General features: G+C 42.8%; 1 protein-coding gene across 4 annotated transcripts in view; it reads right to left on the bottom strand.

The window, feature by feature from the left end:
* Positions 1 to 1,106: 1,106 nt before the first annotated feature.
* DCUN1D3 (defective in cullin neddylation 1 domain containing 3) overlaps positions 1,107 to 25,751 on the bottom strand; it is a 24,949-nt gene continuing 304 nt past the window's right edge. The window contains exons 1-6 of one of the 4 annotated variants that reach the window (XM_039731628.1): positions 22,686 to 23,790; positions 21,431 to 21,692; positions 16,490 to 16,549; positions 15,619 to 15,694; positions 10,419 to 10,951; positions 1,107 to 8,527 (exon numbers count right to left, since the gene is read on the bottom strand). In XM_039731628.1, coding sequence (XP_039587562.1) covers positions 8,044 to 8,527; positions 10,419 to 10,849 — 915 coding nt within the window. In that variant the 5' untranslated portion in view covers positions 10,850 to 10,951; positions 15,619 to 15,694; positions 16,490 to 16,549; positions 21,431 to 21,692; positions 22,686 to 23,790 and the 3' untranslated portion in view covers positions 1,107 to 8,043. Of the gene's footprint in view, positions 8,528 to 10,418; positions 10,952 to 15,618; positions 15,695 to 16,489; positions 16,550 to 21,430; positions 21,693 to 22,685; positions 23,791 to 23,864; positions 24,113 to 25,464; positions 25,705 to 25,751 lie in introns of those variants that run through there. The other 3 variants (XM_039731629.1, XM_039731630.1, XM_039731627.1) reach the window with 3 other exon arrangements.

Here is a 25,751-nt window from a genome sequence, read left to right as displayed (position 1 = left end):
AAGTTGAAAGTTATCATTCCAGAAGTTATTAAATACAGCTGATGGAATAGTCACACACTCCTAATTTCCAACCCTAAGTTCACTGTGCTGGGCTGAGCTCTCTCCTTATCTTGGGATTTGGAAGTTGGGAGTTGCTGTGTGGAGGAGCAGGCACAAATACAGGAAAGCAGGAGAATTCCCAGAAGCAGCAGTGAGCAGGCAGGAGATGCTCATGTCAGTGTCATTAATGACTACATTTAAAGCAACCTGAAAATTAAATCTATTATTCAGCAAGATGAATGCAGCCAATTTTTTCTCACACTAAGGTATCCTGGCCACTTCAAGTGAGCCTGGCATTCCTTTGGCTGCAGCTATTGCAAGCTGGCATACACAGTACCATCAGTGCTACTGCAGAATGTGAAAGGGAGCCAGTGCCTTCAGCTTCCCCTGCTGCTGAGCCAGCCCAGCAGAGACCAGGAGCTCAGGCAGCTCAGGGCAGGGGGTGAAGGGCAGACTGACCCCAGCACTCATCCCTCTCTAAGGATTCACTCCTGTTCAGGCTGTTCACATCCAGCATCTCCTGTTGCAGACACTTGCACTGCAAAGTTGAAAAAAAACAGCTAGTTTTCCTTCCACACACTTTAAAATTATGTGGTCACCTCTCTGCCAGGATCTAGTGAGCATCCAGGAGTCCTGCTTGAGAAATAAATAAAAGTAGCAAGAGTCCTATTCATAGGCATGAAAAAATAAGTAATATGTCCCTTTTTAATTGAAAAAATGTAAAAAGGACTTCAGCTTTAAATAAGACATTTTGTACAAAGCTTGAGCACAAAAAAGTGAACACCAATGTGTCGTTATGTAAACACCACAAATGTTACTCATCTGTTCAGAAACGCACAGAACAGCGTGCGAGTTCCCTTTCCAGTGGGTGAGATTTCTGTAGCTGCTCCCCTCCCCTCAGACCTTACTGGAATACAGGAAACCCAGAAGCTTTGGAACATTTACAGGCTACAGTAGTCAGGATACATTGTGACTAAAGGATTTTTTTTGTTTTTTTCTTTAAGGGGTTGGTCGTTTAAATATACAGAAGTACAATAATCTCACAGGTAAATGAATGGCAGCTTGGATTAGAAAAAGCACCAAAATATTTAATATACATCTGGCACAAATTTCACAAGAAGTCAGTAATGGACAAACCAATGCTTTGCTTGTAAGAAAAGAAAAACCTCAGACTGTACTTAATGCTCTTCTTCCAAAAGGGACACAACAAAAACATTGCACTCAGGATTGCTATCAAGTAAAGACAACCTTCTTATCACACCCTATTTGCATTGTGCCTTAGATTGCACATTCCATAAGATGCTGTTTCCATTCTGTTCCAGACACCAATGGTGAGAAAATTTGATGTAAGAAAGGTAACTGTAAAACTACAAACCAGTTCAGTAGATTGGGATTCAGTAGATGCATTGCCCTGGAATTCTCCCAATTTTCCTCCAGATCAGGTTTCAAATTTGGCCACATCCTCTTGAAATAAAGATCCTACATGAAACAGAATTTACTCCAGCTGTTTTCAAGCATTACATTTACACAGCACTTCTGATACTGCTGTCCCAAAGAGGAACCACGGGGTTGCTCTGTGACATGCAACACATTCATCATTTCCCAGAGTGAGAAAACTGGCTCATACGGGGTTATCTCCTGGGTAAGTCTGAAAAGGCAAAACAGCCCCGGGCACAAAGAACAGCAGATGTGACCCTGCCCACCGTGGCTGGTTGGCTGAGGAGCCCAGAGGCCCATCAGGGAGCTGTGCTCAGTGACAGCCACACAAAGCCGTGCTCCTGTTACCTCAGTTCCACTGAACCTCTCTGGGAGCAAACACCAAAACATTCCTTCCACAGAGAGGGACTTGAGGCTGAACTGGGCCTCAGGATCCACAAGAAAGAACCAGGCTGCACCCACCAGTGCTCCCAGGCTGACCCTTCTCCACGCAGCCCCCATCAAGGCCTTGTGTTGCTTCATGCCCTCAAGACCAGCCAGTGCAAACCCTCTGAGCGCTGGCTCGGGACAGAATCCTGCCAGTCCCATCCAAGGCTCCTGGAACTTGAGTTACTCAACAACTTACAGCACGAGGCCCTCCAACCCTCCTGCCAGCCCATCTCTTTTTAAAAGACTATTTCAAACTTACAGATAACAAAGCAAGTGTTATTTTCAAATAACTTTGCTTAGCATGACTTAAGAAGTCACAACTTTCAAACATGGAGCACTGATCTGTGAAGTCCTCTCACGTGAAACGCTCATGGGAGCAGCAGCCAGCCTTCAGCTCCACTGATCCTCTGTGCAGGTTTGCCAGCTCTGGTCACACAATCTCCACTCTCACAGGCCCAGAGAAGAGCAAGAGTCAGCAGTTGTAACTGCACAAAATGACAACATTCAAGTAAACACACTGCTTCAACAGTAGGCAACCTTTAGTCCAGATATAATTTACAGGGCATAAAAAGAAACACTTTACAGCACAAACACTGGAGATGGACTTTTTTCCTGTGTGTGAAATGACACATTATCCAAAAAGGGCTTATCTGAAGAGTGCAATTATGCAAAGATAGAAACTTATTAAAAATTAAACAAAAAACAGTATTACCTACAGAACCTGTTGGATTTTCAAAGACTGAGGATTGCAATAGTAGCAAGGAACCGCTGCAATGTCAGTGATTTAAGGCAAGCTGTTAGGACAAGAACAAACATGCTCTTTTTACCTACTGTCTCACATGTCCCCCTGTTCTCTTGAAATACATGCCTGTCCTGATAGTGCAAGAGGTCACAGCCCAAAGGCAGCCCTCACACTGGGAGGATCTTGCAGCAGCAGTTGCACTACGGGGGATTTGCTGTGACAGCAACTGGGTTGCAGTTTGCTTTGGGGGAGGAAAGGAAGGGCACAGATGTGCTGCATGGAGAAACCCCCAATGCATTAATGAACACAGCTGAGCACCAAAGCCACTCTGGCATCTCCAGTTCTCTTGAGAACATTCCAGCTTTACTCAAGCACAAGGGTTTTATCCTGAGCAGGATTCTGACCTCAGGGAGAAAAAGGACGCGTGTAGCCTTTGCACTTTTGCAGCTCCCATCTTTGCTGGGTGGTTACAAGTCCAGTCCAACATGGAACAAAACACAGTATTTTTGATTAAAAGAAAAATACACTCATGGCACTGCATCAGGTGGGTTCCTAAAGCTTTTCAAGGGCAAATGAAAAGGCTGGTGGCTCCCTCTTGGGGAGCAGCTGCTCCATCTTCAATTCACTGTCAGTACAGGCTGACCAGGGCAGAGGATGTGTGGTGCCAGAAGCCCTGAGCCACAGGCCACGTAGCTCTGCTCGGCCGCTCTATTGCACTCCAAAAGTAGCACCCGGGAGGAACAACTCTGGTTTGCAGCTTGACCCGGCCCCCTGCAAAGGGTCCTTTGCATACAGGTTAAACACAGGATACCAAAAGCTATGGCAAATAGATAATACTTAGCTTGGGTCAATTAAAAAAAATAGATTACTCATCCAGGCATAAAATCCTGGGATGAAAGGATGGTAGCCTTAAACTATTCAAGTCTAAGAACAAGAGGTAGAGATACCTACGTACTTCATGGTGAAGGAGTTACAGCCTTCTTTCTGTCTTACAATCTCATGAATTTCACTTCAGTTCACACTATAAAACCAAAGATTCGATCTTCAATAGACCAGAGAGAAAATGTTAACACTGGTGGGTTTGTTTGCACACAACAAAATTTAAGCAGACACTTTGCTTTAATACTTATTTGAAAAAATATGTTTTTCTCCATATTGAAGCACTACCCTGAAGAATTCTGAGTTTCAGGTTAAGCATCTTCCTTTTTAATATGAAAGGCTAAATTCACATGCACATACTTTGAGCAGAGTGGGCTCAAGGGAAGAACTGGGTGCCCAATGTACTGAGGACCTTCTAGAAAAGCATCACACTGCAGAACACAAGGCTGCAAGACCCAGAAACTCACAATGACTATTATTTACCAAAGAATGGGAATGATGTAACCTCAGCCAACAAACCGTATCACAGCTGAGGTGCCTATTAACTACATGGTGTTTCTTTAACTTTGTGGGGCTTTTTTTGGAAACAAGGCTCATGTTGACAGTGTCACAGAAGTCTAAGGTCACTGGTCAGTGCACAGCCTGGGAACCACGGGTGACAGGCTAGTCCTGGATCCACGGGCTCTGATGGACACAGAGTGAAATGAGAGTCACCCAGCAGAGCTGCTGCTGCCCCCCAGCACTGCCCACAGAGGAGGGGTGCCCCCTGCCTCCAAGCCGAGCCACTCAGCCCCAGCAGAGCAGCCTGAGCTCACTGCCTGCTCTGACCTGGGCCTGGCTGAGAACTGTCCTGGCTCAGAGCTGCTCCAGCAGATCTGCTGGGCCAGCCTGGGGAGCAGCTCTCAGTCCCAGCTGTGTCTGTGCCACCTGCCAGACCTGTGGTCATTTTCCTGTGGTCCTTTCACTGGGATTGCACAGTACTAAAAAGCTGTAATTCTCCATGTAGAATAGCACCAGCAGCAAATAAATTCACAATTTGGTGTTCAACTCCAACTCATTGCCTCATGTTTTATGGCCAGCTATGTGCACAAACCTTACTTAAAGCAATAGTCTTTCACCTCAGAAATGCACCCACACAAGTGAAAATTGGCACAATTAAGCCTCCAGTTGATCTGGAAGCCAAATTTTATAGGTGTTCCAAGCTATAATATGGTGTAGGTGGTCAGTGTTTTATTACTAGGGGCTAAAGTTTACAGGAGTTGTATTTCTTTGCATATAAGAGAAGGCAGTAAAATGCCACAGACTGTGGATATCAGACCAGTTTTCCAGTATATTACTCCAACTACCTATATAGTTATCTATAGTTATTTATCCCAAGTTGCAGCAGATTCACTACATGCATAAAGTTTCCTAATGCATAATCTAATTTTTTAAAAAATTAAACAGTTGCTATGGTTTCAAGGATTTCACCAGCATCACTGGTCACTTACAGTCCTGTGCCCTACACAATGAAGAATTAAATTATATAAAAATGAAGAGTGAATGTATTTGGCCTGTTCCACAGATATTCACAGTTTAACCATTAAACAAAGCATATTTTCAGAGGCTCCAATATTATTAAAGACTTCTCAGAGACACACAGAAACCCCATTCCTTCACCCCAACATTACAGAGTCCAGACAGTCTCGTTTGGGATCACAAAATCACCAGGCAATCCAAGAGAAGGTCTGACAGCCCTGCTCACTGCCAGCACTGCCAGAGCTGCACCTTCTGCTCCTGCTTCAGGAGTTTAAAACTGACACAGGTCTGGTTTGCATTCTGTAAATGGCAATTAAAGGACTAAAATTAGGCTAAAGATAAGTGATACTTCCCTAGACAGATCATTTGGCTATTTCTGCAAGTACCCTGCCCAGTGGGTGGAGCTGCTCCTGCCGGGCTGGAAGCAGCACAACAGGAGCAGGGCTGTCCCCCACACTGAACTCGTGGGTAATGGCATATCCTTTCCCCAACAGGAAACCAGATTTTCCCTTCCTGTGTGTTCACCTCTGCCTCTAAAAAGCAGCTGTATTACCTCTGATACATTAAAATGGCCGAGCCTGATGTGCTACAGATTGATTTCCTCACTGCTGTCCACATTCCAACCACAAGATAAACACCTTCCTTAAAGAGCTCTATCCCTCATCCTTTAGGGCTGCTGCATGCTAGGGTGTAAATCAGAAGCTGCCATCTGGTGAGCTACCCATGTGAATAGTTACTCTTCACACTCTGGACATTTTAAATTTCCTTTAGGAAAAAAAAAAGTGACGAACAAAGCATTTAAAAGCTGAATGAATGAAGAGTCTCAAACTTACAAATACAGTCTTCATTTACTATCAAATCAGTCTCCATTTGGAACTTTTCCTAACAAAGCAGCCTCTGTTGGGGAATTTATTTTAGTCGTTTAAAAATAACAGCACCAGCAAAAGTCTCACCATAAATTCAAGGATTCCAGCACGAGTGCTTTGGCCTGCTTTGCTCACCAAATCAGAACAAGGTTTTGCTGCCAAACACTTTTGTGCCACAGAAAGTTAGAGAAGCAAGGACAAAGCTTTGGGTGTATTTACCCATAAAACAGCAACTTCAGGGCTCTCCTGCAAAGGGACAGATTCAGCTGCATCTAAACAACTGCATTTGTTTTCCACAGCTTGTCTCCCAGCAAGAGCAGCATGCACCAAACTCTCCTTTTATTAGATGAAAGAGATGCTGTCTGTGGCTTGTGGGTTTGTTTTTAAACTGTTTGCATTACCCACATTTTGTTAGTGATTCATGACCTCCAAGCCAAGCCATTGCAGGGCTGCATACCAGCAAAGCCAGACCCAGAATTTGGGCAGATCCTACTCCTCTCTCTGCTAACCCCTGTGAGGCACAACAGATGTGCAAAGCATGACACCCTGGACCTGGTGACAAGCTCACCACTTAAAACCTGTTTCCCTTTAGTTTTAAAACCCTTATATCACAAAAGCCATTAGATGCTATGGATGACTGTCTAGGCTTTTTTTGTTTTGTTTTGGTTTTTTTTTTCAGTTGAAGTTGGTTTATGATCCTGAAATGCAGCTCTGAAAATAAAAGGTGTGTAACAGAAGTGTATCAAATTCATTAAGCCAGCACTTGGCTATACAGAAAGCCTTGGCAATCAATCCTTTTACCAAAAGGTGTAAAAAAGTTGACATACTAAAATTAAAAAAGGTAGCATCAATAACCAAAAAAGTTTCAACCAGTGTTAATAAAACTCCCTTTAAGTCACAACAATTTCAACAGGCAAATAGTCCCAATACAGGCATTGTAAAATAATAAATTGACTCCTATCCAAATATTATCAAATCAGTCTAAAAATGACTCATCTACACTGCTGTCATTAAGAACACATTAAGAATTCACTTTGTCATCAGATGCCGATATTGTTGCTCCAGAAAGTGTGGAGTATAAACTGCAATTTAGCAATTAAACATATGCTTTAAAAAATTGGTTCGTCAATATTAATGCAAAAGATAGTTCCTTACATAGAAGTACTGTGCTTGCCAGACAAGTAAGGTAATACTTTAGGTATAAATCAAACAAATTAAAGCAGAATTATACCACAGTTTTCCTTGAAGACTTAGGATTTGTGTGTTGCTTCTCTCAATGTTTAGCAAACTTAAGAAGCAGAACCTTTGGTTCTTTTAGTCAAGTAAAAATATTCTCATGTAACCACAAAAATACAACTTCCAGAGAAAATGGAAGTCCATCAACAAGTCCACTTTCAATAAAACTGAGGTAGTACTGCTCTTTTATTATGTGAATGTGTAAAGAGATTTAGATATAAATCATCATCTACCACTCAGTTGACTGACAGGTACAGTAATTTTATAAAACAATCCCAACATTTAGTTTGAAAGTCCAAAAAAAGGAATGATCTGGACTCATTCACTAGGAGTTAGCTCAAAATGGGAATTAGCCATATTACAAAAAGCTGTTGTTTATGTTGGTTTTTAGAGCCTTATTACCCAGGATTAATGCATTTATAGTTAACACTGCTGTTCATCTCAGTATAAAACCTTAAAATTATTACAGCCTAAAATTTCAACAATGTAAACAGCACTACACACAGTACAGACCTGCCCTGACAGATGTAGTATGAAAAACTTAATCTGGCACTGTATAATTTAGCAATGTTAATTTAACCTAACTAAAAAGATCTACATTGTGCAAGAAGTATCAGACTTACTTATACTAATCTGAAGTCTTAAAAATAAAATAAAATAAAAAAAAAATGCTTAACTTGTAGCCAGGGTCAAATATTTCAGGGCAAGAGTAAAAGGAATAACCAAAATTAAGAAAGTGCCTAAAACATGATACAGCATTTTAGAGCCCTTTCAAAGACAAGGCAGAAAAAGGTGTAAAGTAGAAAAATCTGGAGCCTCGGTAATTTCCAGAAACATCCAGAGTTTACATTTTGTGAAGGGCAACAAGTTGCTTCTGTCACTGCTGCTGGGCCGCCGCTAGGTCTGTCCGTCTGCGCGCGGGCCCTCTGGGTCCGAGGACAGAATGCATTTGGTTTCCTCCTCCTTTTTCCTTCGCTCCATTTCCCACTCCACAAAGGTGTCGAACAGACTCGGCCAGGCCTCGTCCTCGCTGTAGTTGCTAAGGTCCGGTCCAATCACCTGAGTAAAATTTAGAAACATGTTCCACGTGTCCCGGGAGATTCCCTTGATTCCTGAGGGGTTCTTGATTAGGAAGTGTAACCACTGGTCCAAAATAGGGGGCTTGTTTTGGGTGAAGACTAATTTCCAAAGGGCAATGGCTATTTCCCGATGTAGCGACCTCTGTCCTTCTTCAGAGTCCAGGCCAAACTGGAAGGTGAAACGATAGAGATCCTTGAATTTATCCTCCTGCTTGGCTTCGTTTAGGAGGCTGGGGAACCTTGCACAAATGCCATCAATGCTGTCTGCATTTATTGCTTTGCAGCCTTCAAAAAACTCCTTCCTGTTAAGCAAGAGAAGAGAAATTAGAGTGAGCCCTTCCCACCAACCTCACGAACATGTCCCATCTCTGTTTAGCTCCAGCAAATCTGAGAGGACCATCTGCAGAAGACAAAGTGTATCCTCAGCCCCAATGGCACACAGATTCTGGCAACAGGAGCCGCTGGAAAGACAGACAGTTCCAAGGCATGCCATAAGGCCTGGGGAACCACACACAACACCCAGGTCTGCTGGGGCACTGCTAACATTTGAAAGATTCGGCTCTCTGGCTTTTCTGGACACTTCCACATCCCAGAATGCCTTTCACATTAAAAAGTGAATCTAATTTGCCACGGAAGAAATTCTAAATGTTTGAAACTAACACATTTACCCCAACTTGACTCAATACTGCTGATGTCTAAATGCCCATGCTCTGGGTGAGGTGTTTGCAAGGGACTGAGCAGTTCACTTCTACTTTTGCTGTGGTTTTTGGTTGCTCTTTCAGCCTGCAAAACCAAAGGGGAGCCACTGGTGTCAGTCAGCAAGGCATCTACTTAGAGCATGGAAGGAAGCACAGCATCACTACAGCACAATGTATGGACACTGCTCCAAGCACCAGCCCTGTCCCAGGTGGCCAAGTGGGACACATTTAGCTCCAGTTTCTCTGATGCTTGTGAGAGGTGTAACAAGCAGCCAGGAGAGCCAGCAGGCTGACACAGGACAGGCTGGAGGGAAGACAAGAGATGGAGCAGCACTCAGGAGAACAGACCACAACGCTTTCCTTGATGGAAGAATCCATCAGCACCTGTACCATGGAGCGTGCCCTTCAACAAATACAACCTCTCACAACCAGATCTGTCCTGTCCAAGGAAATTAACACCATGTTAATAACACTCATGGTAGTTGTGCAGAATCACAGACACTACTTACAATTCCTTTACCATCTTAGCAAATACCTGTGTCATCAGCCTCCAGTAAATCCACATTTGCATTCCAGAGTAACTCATCCCTTTGACACACACCCTCAGCCACAAAGACTCTGAAGATGCTGTCCAGTGCACAGCACAGGCTTGGGTCAAGGCTCTGAACACCAAAGTAATAAGCTCAGTAAAAATAAGCAGCATTACTCAAACCAATCTAGACAGATCAAAAAATAAAAAATTCCTTCTCTCCCTGCCAGTCCTTGTAGGCACTCTTCCCTTGCTCTTACCTGGACATTGCTAATCAAGCTGGGGGACTCTGCTGCAGTTTGGGTTTGCCTGTTGCTTAGTGGGGGGAGTTTTAGACATTCCACTGTTTCCTGTAGCATCACACATGCTGTCAGCCTGCTGACTGAGCCCCTTGTCCAGAAGGGCACACAGCACTTTGAGCAGCAATCATTTGTCAGCTAGTATGAAACAGCTACAAGTGTCAAAACCCTCACATTTCCTTCCCTCTCTATGCTTTAACAAGATTACTCTTGGAAAAAGACATTAAGTGTTACATTGGCTGGGCAGGAACAATTCTGTCATTCTTTCACAGACTGTTAACAGAGTCAGTAGCAATTACTAAAGAATCTCACATTACTTTAAAGGAAAAATTAATTTCAGTGTCCAATCTCATCACCAAGATAATGCCGGATACAGTAAATTGCTTCTGGTAAATCAAGAATAAATTGATGTCTACAGAATCTCACTACACTGTTCATCACTAGCAGCATAATGGCCAAAACGACATCTTCTAAAATCCAGTGTGAGGAGAAGGGGAAAAGAAGACAATACAAAGCTTACCTTCTGCAGTGGTAGGCATTAATTTGATCAAAATGCAAGTGTTAGAAGAAATAAGTAAGTGAAGCTAATGAGGCTGTCTCTCCAACATACTGCTGAAAGGATATACTTCAACATATGAAAATAATTACAAGTTCTACAAGAACTAACCTTGTAAATTTGCACATGGTAGCAGCCTGGAATTTCCAAGCCAAAACTAGTACTTTAAATTCAGTGGGATCAACACAGAGGTCATTGCAAAATCGTTCCATTCCTTCTTCCAGTATGGCATCTTCCCGCTCGTCCTTATACCTCCTGAACAACTCCCCAATCCTCTGAAGAGAAGATTCCTCTGCACTGCAAACAGAGTCTTTCTTTGTATCTCCAGAAAACGTTGGAGGCTGACTGGACTCTACAGCAGCATCTGTTTTCTTTGTCCCATTCACAAGAATGTCTCCTGAAGCCTTCCCGCAAGCTGAGCCGTGGTCGTCTTTGTGGACTGCACTTCTCTTGCTGTGGGACTTGCTGCCAGATTCTCTCTCCCCATTTTTGCTGCCAAGGGTAGAAGAAGGGTTCTTGCACTTGGTGACACACTGGCCCATGATGTTGCAAGCCCAGCTCCTAGCACGGTCCCCCTGCCCTTGGACACCCTCGCAGCTGCTCTTCAACACATCTCACCATGCCATTAGCAGCACTCAGCTAACCTGAAAAACAGTTTCACAGTCAAACTGCTGTCTCTCTGTAAAGAAGAGCTGAAGTATTAAATGTGGGATAACACTTGACAGCCAACTTCAGGATATTTAAGCTTTGCATACTGAAAAGGAGCAGTGTACACAAGGCTGGAATATGCCATAAATTTCAGGCAATTTCAGGCTGTTTTACCTAGAAATCAATGCAGCTCGCTCAGTGGCTACACTATACTAACGGGTCCTAATAAAGGAAATTCCTAAAATTCTTACTGCAGCATAGGTTACAAAGAGGTTGATTCATGTACAGGCTTCATCACAACAGACTCCTCTAACCCAGAAATACTTTAAAGGAAATGGTTTTTAAAAGTATACCCACATTTTATCTACAGAATATAAAAACACTGAAACAAAGCAGGGAAAGGAGGACAGGGACACTGATGGGACAACCTGGCAGAGACCTAAGCATTGGATCTAGACTGTACCTCCAGCAAATCAGCAAAAAGGACTTCTCAGGGAGCAGGGGAGGAGGGGGCTGGCTGCTGGCTGGTTCTGGGGAGGAGGAGAGAGAGTGAAAGTTGTGTGTTTGTTTTTAAACAGAGTTTGGAATCTAGGTTTTGTATTTAAAACATACACAGAGTGTGTCTGCAGAAAGGAGGCAACACTTCTTATGCAAGAGGGTATTCAGAAATTGTTAATTGTTTCAAGTGGGCTCCTCCCTTCAGGTAAGGGGACAGAAAAGGGAGGGGGCCTTCTTAATGACACTTCTTCAGACAGACACACATGCAGATAAGTAGTAATTCCAGTTCAGAGGGTTTGTTTTTTTTTTAAACAAAAATTAAAATGCCAAAATTATTTCATCATACTCTCTTTTTATAAATCACAAAGCCCTGCATGTTTGGAAAAGATATTTTGCCCAGAGAAAAGGGTTCTCCAATTTTCCCTGTTAAAACCAAGCTAACACTCTGACACTGCCCTATCAGCAAGCAGCCACACCAAGGACAGTCTGTTTCTCAGAAATGTCAGCTCCAAGAAAGCAATTGCTTATCATAGTCCTCCTTTACCCACTAATTTGCATTTCACCTCTGCTGTCAGTTAAGCAAAAGCTTCAAACATAAAAATTGGGTTTGCTTTGACTTTGTGTACAGCTTCCAGATTAGAATTAGAACAAGAAAGAAGAGAGATAAAAATTAAGAAATACAATAGCTGTCACGTCAGTTTGACTGTATTCTTTCTTGGGCAAAGATTTACTGAGACTGAAGTCCTCTCTAAAGCTGTAAACTAACAGCAGCAACAAGTACAGATGAATTCTCAGATATTAGGATTACAAAAATAAATCTCTCAGCCATTATACCTGTTTTGACAAAACAGCACGTGTGCAGCTTCACGAGCAAAAAAATTTGCCAGTGGAACTACAACAGCCAAGATGCTGGTTTTGACTACCTGGCTTCCCCTTCCCTCCCCAGTCCCTTTCCTTAAGTACATAACACACACACAAAACTAGCAAATACCTATTTTTTAAGCAGCCAAAGGAACAAAGGTATTAAATATTCTTTCATCACAATGCTTTCAAGATTAACGTTGCAGCATCATTTTTGTAGGCAAGAAAAGTCTGATTTAATTTATTCAAGAAATTTGCAATAATTTGTATCTGAAAGGATAAATAAAAATATGCACGTCAATATAAATAATCCACAAGACAATTTCACTGGTCCTTAGTACTTCACAGCTCTGTGAGTTGTGAAGCACAGCCTGGCACTGATTTCTGTGCTGCCAGGTGCCTGAGCAACACCATCCTCTCCAGTCTACACCAGTCATTATTTCATTACACCAAAACAAACAGGATATTAGTAGGCAGTGTAAAAACTGCTTAGTGATTAACTCCCACATACCAGCCTTCCCCCCAAGTCTTCAAATGCATCTGAATTCAAATGCTCAATCTACACTAATTCTTGTTCTTCCATCAGTTTCTCAGAGGTAGCTAGCACCACACTGGACAAATTTTTCTTTAGAGAGAAGTATGCAGCTAAGAGAACAGAATAAAAAATCCTGAGTACAGACTAGCATTAGAGTTTGAGTAGTATAGAAAACTTTCTTCTCAAAGATCTAACAGCAGTTATTAACTATTGGTGATTTGGAACAGCTTTTTCCTATGGGGGAAGGTTAAGGAACAGCTGCTAGTGAACAGTACTTTCCTCTAAAGTAGTCAAATCATATCATAATTGACAGATTAATCCAATTCACTTGAGGCATCCCAATTTGAATTTTTTTTTAAAGGCAGTTTGCAAGACTGACATACTGTGTCCATAATTTTCCTAGTAAAATGACTCATGCTGTCATGCTTCCTAAGCAACAGCTTGTATTATTGATGATAACAATCTAATGTTCAGGTTTCCAAAGTGACATCACCAATGTGATGAAACTGATGGGATTTAAAGTCATTTGCTGTCACAAAAAGAGCACTACAATTCACAGAGGGAAGATCTGCCAGCATTATTAGACACCTGTATGTAAGGAGGTGTCCCACTGGCAGTTTCCAAAGACAAGCAATCCCAGCAGCATTAACCCCTAGAGGGCAAGTTATCCACCTCCCTCACATTGTACCCCTCTAACAAACACATTTTCTGTACTCCTACTTGCCTTACAAAGAGCTGGATGCTGCTCCTGAACAGCCACTGCATGGGCACTGCTAGCACTGCTCTTCCCTGCAGTAACACAGCTCTTCCTTCCTCCTCCCCACCAAGGAAGTTTTCAGAGCACAGTCCTACTCCTTATGAACAAACACTAGAAGATACTGATGTACAGTTGCTGCTATTCCTCACTTTTCTTCTACAAGAAACTTGATGCCATGTGCCAGATACTTAGAAGCATTCTACCCCAAAAATAGCAAAACCAGCTTGGGAAAAAAAAAATCCAGACTGCATCCGCTGGCAGCTTGTGCATGTATCTGGTTTTGTAAGAGAAAAGTCTTTTGGCACTCCATCAGTTACCCTTTTGTACATTGCCTTGGTGAGCTGGATCCACTTCACTAACTAGTCACCTCCGCTTCCTACATGACTCAGGTTTCAAGGCATGAAAGGAACAAGAGCCTTGGAAGGAGACAGAAACAAGTGGGAGAAGCCGGCCCTTTTGTTATGGAAGGCTGGAGAGAGGATCTAATTGCAGCATCAGGAGCTGCAGTGAAGCCAGAGCTCAAGGAGTGGGAGAGAGCATCCTCAGGAAGGTGAACAGAGCTGTGCATTCAGCTGCAGAGCAAAGTGACTGTCACACAGCACAAGGATCTGCAGAGAGATTTCCCAGCTGGATCAGGAACTATGAGTATAAAGTTATTGTGTACGCAAAGGTTAGACTGGATTGGTGGCAAAGCATCAATTCCCAAAAGGATCAGTTCTCAAGAGCAAAATTACTAAGAGGCTTGTACAGCATAAAAGCAAGACATAAAAGGCAGCAGTGACCACTGCTTTTGCTATTCTACTAAAAAGGATCAAGATTCAGGGCTAAGGTTGGAATGTGCTCAGTGCTACAGGATGCAGTGCTCCCAGAGAAGTCTATTACTCAGAAAAGTATTGAGCAATAATCTCCAGTACATATGAATCACCAAGATGCCCATGAGGCCATCTTCCTCTTTCAAAGCAGAGATCCACAATGACCTTCTCTGCACCTTTCCAGAAAGGAGTCGGCAGCTGGGAACACAGGAAGATGAGTGCTGGTGAATACAGCCAGCTAAAGCAAAGTCACCCTCTAAGACAAAGGATGTGCAGAGCCATATGGCCCCACACATTAAAAGAAAACCTAGATAAGATTACAAAGGCCTGGCTAATGCTTGGGGGGGCTTTTTGATTTGGTGGAGGTTTTGTGTGGGACTTTTTTCTAAGTGCTGTAAGGAATTTGCAGCATTTTTCTTCCATTTTCAAGTGACCAGATCACACATAACCCAAAATTTGAAGGGAGCAAAACAAAGTGACTCAGTAATAACTCTCAATCATACAAGTACACCATGGCACAATTGAAAACAGCAGTAATGAATTGTGGGGGGGAGCTGGCAGGAGGAGAGAAGATGCAAAGGAGATATTTAAGTAACCCAGTATTTTTCTATAATGACTGATGTTATTGTAGTAATAGAAATTATTGGATATGTCCAGAGAATAACAAGCAAAACAAGCATTATGCTGTTTAATGAAGTGTTGCATCAGAAGGTACTTATAATGAGTTTCAAAACACAGAAAGTATCAAGAGAGTAGAGGAAAAAGCTTTCCATACATTCAAGAAGACCTCAAAGACAAATTTAGGAAATCTCATAACAAAAGGGGAAACAGCTCAGCCAACCATTTAATCCCTTTCCAAGTAGCATTTCACCAGCTAAGGCAAAGACAACATAACTAGAGCTTAACTAAGCCTCAACCCAGCCTCAGCTTTTCACAAACACCTGAGCATAGTCTAAGAATTTTACAGAATTCCACTATGCACTATCTACCTTTTAATGGATAGGAACACATGACTTTAAAAACAGCTGAGAGTAGGGAACAGTATCATGGATGCCCTGTCTGTTTCCAGCCCTGAAAGACACACAGAGCTTCCCTTGGGGGAGGCAGGAGAGGATCACTGCCACTGCTGCAGCAGACGCAATCGCTGCTCTAACAATTGTGCTGGACAAGTGATCCTGTAAGCAAACATCTAATACTTACACAGCTTCAGCCACACAGGGAATCATTCCACTAGCTTCACAGCTTCCTTCAGGCTCCCTGGGTTCCACATAGAATGCTGGAAGACAAAAGACCACACAAATCTTTACATTTAGAAGAGGCTATGAAAACCATGAAATGCACCAAATCACTAAGAACCAACTGTGTATTTCATAAAACCCTTCAGAGCCAAACTCCATTTGTTCAAAGAGTCATTTTATGAAAAATTACTTCACTTTTTTGACTTACGAAGTAGCATTAACACCATTAACTCTGCATTATCATATAAACCATAGAACAGGTACTGAAAACAACAGACAAATTCAAATGTTTGTTTGGAGTAAATAGACACTTCCGGATACTTTCATGGCTTTCAGCATGGGAGAGTTAATTCCTCATTTCATGCACTCAAAGCAAAGCAGAGGACATGCTATCACTGTCACTGCATGTTAGCTGAGCACTGTTTAATCTGTGAATGCCAGACAGCTGCTACCTAGCAAAGCATAATTTGGGTCTGGAGAGTAATTCTCTTTTTTCATTCTCTAGCACATTCTTTTCCATGTTTGTTTTCCCATGTTCAGTCGAGCTGGCTGCACTTCACTTCTCTTAAATTCACAGCTCTGGTGTATAACTAGGAGCCTCTCAAGAGGACAGACAAAGGTATGTCTAGTTTGTGTAGCAAGAGCTGCAACTGCAGCCCCTCATCAACATCTCTGTGTCTGATCTAGTAGAAAAACACAACAAACAAGAAATCTCTGGCAAAGCTCCCCTGCTCTACCATACTAACATAAACACTAAAACATCTCGTTTTTACAGCTCTTAGTACATCTAGGGAGCAGACAGGTGATCAAAAGCTGCCTTGCTGCATACTTACCTTTTACATGAGATTTACTTCTTAGGAAACAAGTAGAAACATTAGCTTGTTCAGAGCTTCCTTCAGCAGAAAGAGGGGGTGAATATAGAAAGACAACCATGAAACAATGTCTTGTCACACATGCCAATCTCTACAAGAGTTTTCCCCAACCCTGAATCCTATATGTGGATTAGGAAAATCTGACTGACACATAAAACCTAGTTCAGACCAAAGCTGTTGATAGAGCTTAAAAGCCTCAACATTTCAAAATGCCTGGAAACTCTGGAGTGGTGCTTTCACTCATATACACACACAAGCAAAAGCATATCTCCACCAAATCACTTTGAGGCATTTACTGTTGAGATGGAGACCAAAAAGTCTGCTTCACACTGGGTTTACATACTCTGCTCCCAAACCTCATCTTCCACACAACCAACCACCCTTTCTCCCTCCTCCATGGCTTCTCAGCTCTTTAAGCAGAGACTCCAGTGGGTGCACAGCCACCAGGCAGCTTAACATGCAGGGGAGCAGAGGAGTGTCTGCCTGTCTCACGGTGGAAGTACTAGCTTGAATTTCTTCCTATTTGACCATAGCATCCCGTGAATTTCAAGAATTTAAGAAAATGTAGCATCTGGCACATCTATGCTAATTTCTTTTGGCCTCCTGCATCTAAATAATTCTCTTTATAAATCACCAGGGAGGAACACAGGGTACTGTGCAACCTCATTTCCCAGGAACCTGTTTAAACATTTTACAGTTCACATTTTGAAAAATCATTGTCATGGCAACTTTTTGCAATGAACTACTTTTCAAACATATCTGTATTTCTTTGGAAGAGATCTATGATCCCATGATCCACCAAATCTACATTTCCAGTTGACTTACTGCACGTACTGGCAGCAAACACTTATTTCAAGTTCAAAAGAAGCAGAATCTAATGGAGATCAGCCTTACCCAACAAAAGCCAAACTTTTTCAGGTTATTTGAAGTAATTTCCATGTTGGCTGACCTATACACACAAGCACACTGACTGGAGCCAGAAATTTTAATATGTTAGAACCTCCAACTACAATTCTTCCCTTTTCTTTATATTTCTATTCTTCCGAGTTGTCTGTTTAACCTTTTCAAAATTTTTTATGTAGTAGAATGTGTAAATTTTGACAACACAATAATGGGCTACGGAACAAAAAGTTAGTATGAGATAGTTAAAAGATCAAGCTCTTCAAGGCTGTATTTAAAGGCTGTCATAGCACAGCAATGCACTGACTTCATCCTAAGTCATATCCAGTGGGTGCAGCAAGGAGAGAAGCATCAGCACGTTGGTGGCACAGGTTTTGGTTCAGTCCCGGGGACAGAGTTGCAAGGTGTAGCTGCAGGCTGTGGTCACCAACACCCTTCTCCCTGTGCTGCTGTGGAGCAGCAGCACCACAGCACAGGAACTCACACAGCCTGCACTGCTCATTAGCAACCCCTCAGCCACCCATGGGGAGGGAGGTGAGCGAGTGAATTGTGTGGGCCCATGGGATGATGGAGGCCTTTGTTTTGCTCACCTGGCTGTTTTCACACCTGTGCCTAACCCCTGGGACCTGGCTCTCCTGGGCACTGGGCAGGAGGATCAGGGCAGGCCCTCACACTCCCAGCAGCTTTCCCAGAGGAAAGAGCAGCCCTCAGCAAAGGCAACTTTCCTTGCGCCCCTGTGGGGAATCAGTGAAGGATCAATGGTATTGTTTCCCTCTTCTGCAGGCAGAAATTGAAAGGATCAGCTCTGTGTGGAAGCTTCACTGTGCAGTTCAGAGCTCTACACCACAGCACCAAGCACTTGGAGCACAAGTGTTACAGCATGAACCAAACTTCAGTCAAAGCCAGCATGCTACAGAAACTGCTCATTTCAAGTCTGAACCTGCCATGACACTTTCTCAGCAGAAGCCCTCTGAGTGCAGCACAATGGCACATTATGGGCTCTCAGGAGCCCAGAACACACCTCACCACAGCCCCAACCAAGCACCTGTGTCACGCTGATCTGCTCCACACCACTGCTGCACAAATACTTTTATGCAAAGTTACTCAAGAGGAAGTCTAAAAGCAGGAAAGTCCTGCTGCAATTAGTTAAAATGAATTATTAGTTTGTGAGGCTTCCTGCAGTTGAAGAACCTTTCAATGAATTGCAGACAGTAATGGTTTTGTGGGCAGATACATGAGAACTTTACCAATATGTTCCAAAACAAGATAACAAAACTATTTCTGATTAACCTCAGTCTGAGCTTTGGAAACAAAACAGCTTTAGAAATGTGATCAAAGTGGGTAAAATTTGTCTCTACAGAACATGCCTGCAAAGAGCAGAAGCTAGTTATACAGCCACCTGAAAAGGCACCATGCAGAGTTCTGGCTGCCTCTTGGCACAAGGCTACATGGCAGTTTAGGGGAAAACCAAGCCAGGCAACAGCTATGCTGGGGGCCTGAATACTTCCTCAAATGAGAAGTGGACTTCTCTGAGAAAGGTTATACTGGAAAGCCTTAACTACCTTGGAGGGGAAGGCCAGGTACAGAAAAAAAAATACAAAAAAGAATCACAAACACCTTCACCATATTTACAGTCCATCATGCTGGGCCAGGTCTCAGGGCCAAGAATCAGAGCTGTCACCAAGTCTCTTCCTAGAGGAACCCCCTCCCAGTCACCAGGATGCAGGCAAAAGTCTCTTAACACCTGAGCCTTGACCTGGTGTGCTGTCACTCCAAGTCCAGAGCTTACTCATCAAAGGAGATTTTTCCATTCAAGACTGGGTAGAAGAAACCTGCTTTCTGCACTCTAGAAGAGCACCTGACTGCACGCACTCACGGAGCATGACACCACATTTCATGTTCATGTGCAAAGTTCAACAAACAGTCTCAAGAAAAATAAAACAGATGTTTCAGATATGTAGTTCACTGTGTGCAGCTAATTGTGTAAAGCTAGCTTAAGGAAAAAGAAATAATAATGTGAAAAATGATAGGCAGAGAAAGACTTAAGCACCTTACTACTTTTTCTTATGGAAGATACATTCCTTAAGTAGCTTTTCCAGCAGACACAAATGCATCATCCTTGAATCCCTCCCTTCCCTTTACATTCTCTAACCACATAATACCTTACTTACTGATTACCTCTCATTGTTTTTCCATTTGGCCCCATTAAAAGTTTTCAATTGTTTCCTATTATGTGCTTCATCTTACTTTATTAGGTGGGTGGAATGATTTGTTAGGATTATTGTATTTTCAAAGAACAAATCCAAGTCCGGTTAGCTAAACAGAATATAATTTTAGAAGGGTGCCTTCAGGTGCTTTTGTAATGTAAATAAATTAATGAACTAATTCAAGCAGCAGCAGTACTTGTTTTGAGAAGTCTATTTAAGCTATGAGCAAGACAATGGGCAGAGGGGAAATCAAGACAGCCAAACAACAGGGCTGTTCAAGACCATGCCATCAGTTTTCAGTAAAGCTGAAACCAGAACCCAAATCAGATTCCATCCAACTCCCCACCTCATACATACTCAGACATGAACAAACTCATTTATTTCGCTGCACATAATTCAACCACCTTCAAAAAACAAAGGTTCAGTCACTGAGCAATTTATATCCATCTATTTAAAAACTACCAATATTCCCCTTCTCCCTCAAGATCCTTGTCAAAGGCCATAAAAGGTCCAGCACGTACAAAAAAAGCAAATAACCTAATGAGAGTTTGTGTGGTTTTTTCTCTTTTCATGTGCAAAGGGTTGTAAAAGAATAATCCTTCAGTATTTTTCCAGGGTCCACTGCAACTTTTGCACAGCATGACAGACCTTTAACACCTCAGTATGTATTATGAATAATTAAAGCAGCTCATGCCAGGGGAAGAGCTACTCTGTGCTGACACAACCGGTTCACATCTCTACAGCAAAACTGCAGATTATGGGACCAAAAGAAACCACAGCCCCTGGGTATTTGACAGAGATGCATCCCACTGAAAGCAGTTGTGCTACAAATATTTACCTTAGCCTGGCTCAATCCATTCTGCAAATTAACCTATGGAAAATTGCAACTCTCTGCAGCCAAACCAGAATAACTGAAAAACCACCTCAGTCTACAATCTACTTGGCTATGGAAAGAAAAACATTTACTTTTAAGCTGATCTAAGCGTGCACAGATTTTCTTCTACACTGAGTTCAGCTATGAGATTTCACCTTGAAGTGTCTGAGGTGCTGTCACCAATTACATTCAGCCGAATATAATTCAGGTATATATCAAGTGACTCCTGTAATAATAGGATATGCTTTAAACTAATTGTAGTAAGTGAATAACTTCGTATTTCTTGCTGTTCTCATCAATGAAGACAGCAGTCACACAAAAAAAGGAAGCCCTTCCAGCAGCTCTGGCTGTCAGTCTCCCTTCTCCAGCAGAAAGCAGCTGTGAGAACAGTGACCCACACAGCACCCAACACTGAAGGGACAAGTCTAAAGACAAGAGCCAGACCACCTCATAAGATCCCTGCTGGCAGCAGATGCTCATAAGGAATTTACAGAAGGCCCACTGGTGTCTCAGTGAGTGTAACACAGTTTACAGGCTGCCAGCCAAAAGAATCACTCATTGCACACAGTTGTGTAGGAACTTCAGCACCAGCTGACCACATAAACACTGGAATCATATCTAAGTTATGTACAACAAATTGTTCTAAGTGAAAGCACTGACATATGAAAGTGCCTGAAGAGCATATGCTTGGATTTTTAAACTGACTGCAGTTTCTAAAGCAGAAAATACACACAGCCACCTGCAGAAGCCCTAATTCTCTCTCCTGATTTGATTTGCAACTTCCCTATTTCAGTAAACAACACCAACATTTCCTACTGTACAAAGGATGCTGCAGTGTTTTGATGCTAACTGTACCAGTAGCTTCAAAGGAGCTCCTTTGAGTACTCAAACTTGGTCATCAATTGTAACAAAGACTCTCACCTCTCCTTGAGAAATCTGATGGCAGCTTCAACCAACACACACCTTTTTTTTTCATAAGTTTTCACATACTCTTGATGTCTCTGGACATCCTGTGCCCACAAGAGCCCAGGCGTGTAGGTTTCTACCCTGTGCTTCATGAGACATAATCACTAACTCCAAGCACAGGTGACTGCTGGATGCTGGAACACATCAGACCTTTGGCACTCCAGGCCACCCATTCATATGCTGATCCAGAATACTCGAGGCTTTCTGTACAGATTCACTGGCAAAAAAAATATTGAACAGTCAGCATATGACCAAAACCAAACGTGTGTTTGTGAGTCTATTACTAAGCTACACGTGCCTCCCATAATCATAGGTGCTAAGATGATTTCCCCCCTCCCTTTCCATTTTAAAACAAAAGGATAAGACTATGTTACAAGTTCCAAAGCTGCAGGAGGAAAAGCATCACACAAAAAAAATTTCAAAGAAAAAACTAAAAACCATCACTTTCTGCTGTAGTAACATGGATGCAAAAATAAGACTGGTATATTTCAGGAGTACATAATCCTTTTGGTTCAAAAAAAACCCACTTCTGTTCACTAAACAGAAAAAGTGAGACAACAAACAACTATGACTGTCATACTGTCTCTGGCAGTCTGACTTTGTGGGAATAACAAACTGTGACAGGAGGTCAGGAACAGCATTCTCACATTTTGCAAAGTAAGTTTTGTCTTTCACAAAACAGATGCTGTAGACAGAACAGCATTTATAACCATTCTTTCTGAGACACCAGAAGATTATACTAGCTTACTCTCTTTACTGGAATCCTGTCTCACCACCTATGCTTTTGTTTGTTTCTCTACAATAGTCCTGCTTCTGTGAGAGTTCTTTAAAACTTACATCTAAGTAGCCCCCTAACTCTAATTATTCTAGCAGCAAAATATTGCCATTAAATAACCTTTAACTAAAATCCAGATTTTCTACTTCCTTTAGATGCAGATCATTGGACCAGAGAGCTGTCCCCCAAGACAAAATGGATAAAATGGAGACCTAAATGAGTCAATTCTCAAATTATCTTTTAGGCAAGAGGCTTTGATTCCTTATTTGCTCTGTTATGTTCAGCACTGAGATCACAATATAAAAACATCACCACACTATCACACCAAAGCCACACATGACAAGGAGAACCTCCTCATGTCACCACAGAGAACACTGGCACTTGTGCAGGGGAAATCAGAGCCCCCACCTGCCTGGGGCTCTCCAGTTCACTCACCCACAGCCCATTGCCAGGAGCCCCGTGCAGCCACAAACCCTCCTCAGGGAAGGGGGAAGCCAAGGTGCCAGTGAGCAATGGGAGCAGGTCTGCAACTCCTGGCTTTCCTGATCACTCCCTGGGAAGGTTTCAACCCAGATCTGTAATTACCTGACTCAAGTGAGAGTCAAAAGGAAAGGGGGGAGGAGAAAAGAGAGATCACTGACTGTTTCAAAAGACACTGAGAAAATCTGCACAGCCAGTTTACTTGTGTCACATGTTTACAAGGGGTAAATTGCAGCTGGCACTTTACCAGAAGGCAACATTTGCCTTGAACGTTTGCCATGAAATTACCATTGTTTCAAGTCAAGTTACTATGTCATTACTGCTGGGTAACTTAAGAGTCAAGCACACAATTAATCCATGTCACCAATGCAGATAGTCTGCAAAACATTACAGCCATTAATCTAGTATTTTTAAAAAGGAGGAAGGGTTAAGAGACAAAAGAACTTATTAGACTTCCAGTAACCAGAAGACAAAGCCCATTAGTCAGAGGCAAATAGAGGAAAGGAAGCCAGTGAGATAAGATGCAGACCCCTAGGGAGAAGCAGCCAAAGACAAGGAGCCCAGCCAGGGAACTCTGATGAAACTGTTAAGGGGGTTCCCCCTTATCTTCCTGTGACTACCAAGTCCCTCGAGTGTTTATAGATTGTTCTCTCAGCCTTCTAAGAATTCTGGCTACCAATATTCAGCTCCTTCTGTAGTTTTGAGGATGAATTTTTCTAATATCCCATGCTTCTATTTTTATAGTCTCTTCTTACTCAGAGCAGTTTTCCTGTTACATTCTCGTACAGACCCAAGTGCCTAATGGAACAATAACATTGTTTCTGCAATTTGCAAGTTCTTACAAACTGCCAAAACCCCATCATGATGGATTTTATAGTGCTCCAAGGCTCTAAATTAAATTTACCAACATTCCCCTGGCACCAGTAAAGAAAATCAAGTGCTTCAGTGTGGGACAGATCTGAGCAGTGCTGGGGCACTCTCACTCCTCCCGACCTGCAGCCGTGCATCTCTGCATCCAAACTCTCTGTGCATTCCCTTGTGCCATGAGGAAATGCAAGAGCAGAGGCCATGCCTGTTCCTCTTCTTCCATCCCCTTTCCATCTACCTTATACCCCACTGCCCCCACACACATACCCAACACAGAGGATTTCTTCCTGTTCCTTAAGCTGAACCAAAGCAAGCAGCAGAACCAGGCCTCTTCCTCATCCACACACAAATTTCTCAGAACACACCTCAGAAGTCTGTCAAAATGTCTGGCAGCCCTTCTTGCCCAATATATACTTCTTCAAATTATTTCAATAAGGGTCTTCCAAAAGAGCTGTTCTTAGTTTTCTCTCAAAGCCACTCCTTCATCTGATTGTCTTTTTTCAACACAATTCATGCTAAATGGAAGCAAGATGTAATTATTAATGAACTTCCAAGACAACAAATTATAAGAACTACTGACACAAATAATTAAGAACTTGCTATGAACACAACATTAAACCTCAAAATAAAGCAAGAATCTGGGCAGAAAAGGCACCTAACACAGCCTTGAAGCTCCTGATTACACGAGCTGATTACAGCTCATATTGCAGGCTGTCAGTCTCACAAAGAAAGCAGCCAAGTAGTACCAAAGCTGTAATTCCCCTGTTATTAGTTGTGTTACTTTTTTTTTACAGAATTACAGTATTCATGCCTACATAAAACTTGCTATTAGGAAATAATCTGAGTTTTAAAAATCATTACAAGAGCCGGTATTTGCAGCAAGTTTGTAAAGCCAGTTGCACTTTGCTAATCTGAACTGATTCAACACAGATCACAAGCTCTCCTTTTTCTGCTGATGTGCAGAAAAGCTTTGCTCAGACTGTGAGCTGCCTGTCATGTAAAAGTGAATGTTTTCCACAGACCACCACGACACACCTGTGTGGGGGAGACTTTGAAGAGAGACTACAGAACTGACAAGAACACGGGGTGAGATCTCTACTTTCACATGCAATCTTAACTAAGGGACTGTGTTTCCATTTCTGAGGGTTCTCTTTCACCAGGGAAACATGCAGCAGTGTTCAGATGCAGGCAAGGGACACAAGTACTCAGACACTCTCTCCTCCTATTGCTGCAGCCCAAATAAAGCACTAATACTGTAGCTACACGTAAACTGTTTACCACAGAGGTTTTTAAACACGTAAGAATTTGTTTAGATAACGTCTTTTGGTCAACTGTTCTCCCAAAAACACACACACCGTGCCAGGGAGGCCTGTGATTTTCAAAAAGGGAGGGCAGCTCTGTGCTTTGTTTGTACACCTATGCCTCCTTTCCTTCCAGAGCACTTAACTCATTGCCCCTTTAAATTATGTGACAGACACTGTCATTCAAAAAAAGTTACCAGCTGTGGATCAATGCTGTGTTCTGACACTTGGCATCAGCCTGCTCAGTTATCAATGTAACATTTTGAAGGGCAGCATATCAGCAGTGTTAACTATTTAAAAGATAATCAATGATTCTTTCCAGCAACCACAGCACTGATAGGGCAGGCACATTCTTCCAACCAATATTTGCTCAAAACACTGATTGTGCAAGTTACAATTTAAGTTGTTATGAGTAGCTTATTAGTACCACCACAGCCCCGGAGAGCGATTAATGCAGATTGCAGCTTGCACAGGAAGGGTAAACACGCTCAGGGGAGGGAGGGAGAGCTGAAGCAGGAAAAAGAAGTGGCTGTGCAAAGGGGGTACGCTCAGATGGCAACAACTACCTAGGCAATAAATCGCTTGGCAGTTTATTTCTGTCTTTCTGCTGAAAACACGTCGAACATTCGCGTTTGGCGCGACACGCGAGCAGGCTGGGCACGAAGCGGCCCCGAACAAAGCGGCGCTGCCCCGGCCGGGGGGCGGCGGGGCCCGCGCCCCGGGCACGCCCTGGCAGCCCGCAGGGCGCACACCGGAACGGAACAACCAGCAGCGGCAACCCCGGGCGAGGCAGCCCCGCCGCCCGGGCACGGGACCGGCGGGCTGGGCACGGCCCCGCGGCACCGGCACCCCG

This window comes from Passer montanus, unplaced genomic scaffold (assembly GCF_014805655.1).
Source record: "Passer montanus isolate IOZ18808 unplaced genomic scaffold, ASM1480565v1 scaffold8, whole genome shotgun sequence".
NCBI lineage: Eukaryota > Metazoa > Chordata > Aves > Passeriformes > Passeridae > Passer > Passer montanus.
Note: the sequence above shows the minus strand (reverse complement) of the source record. Positions and strands in the feature narration are given on the sequence as shown.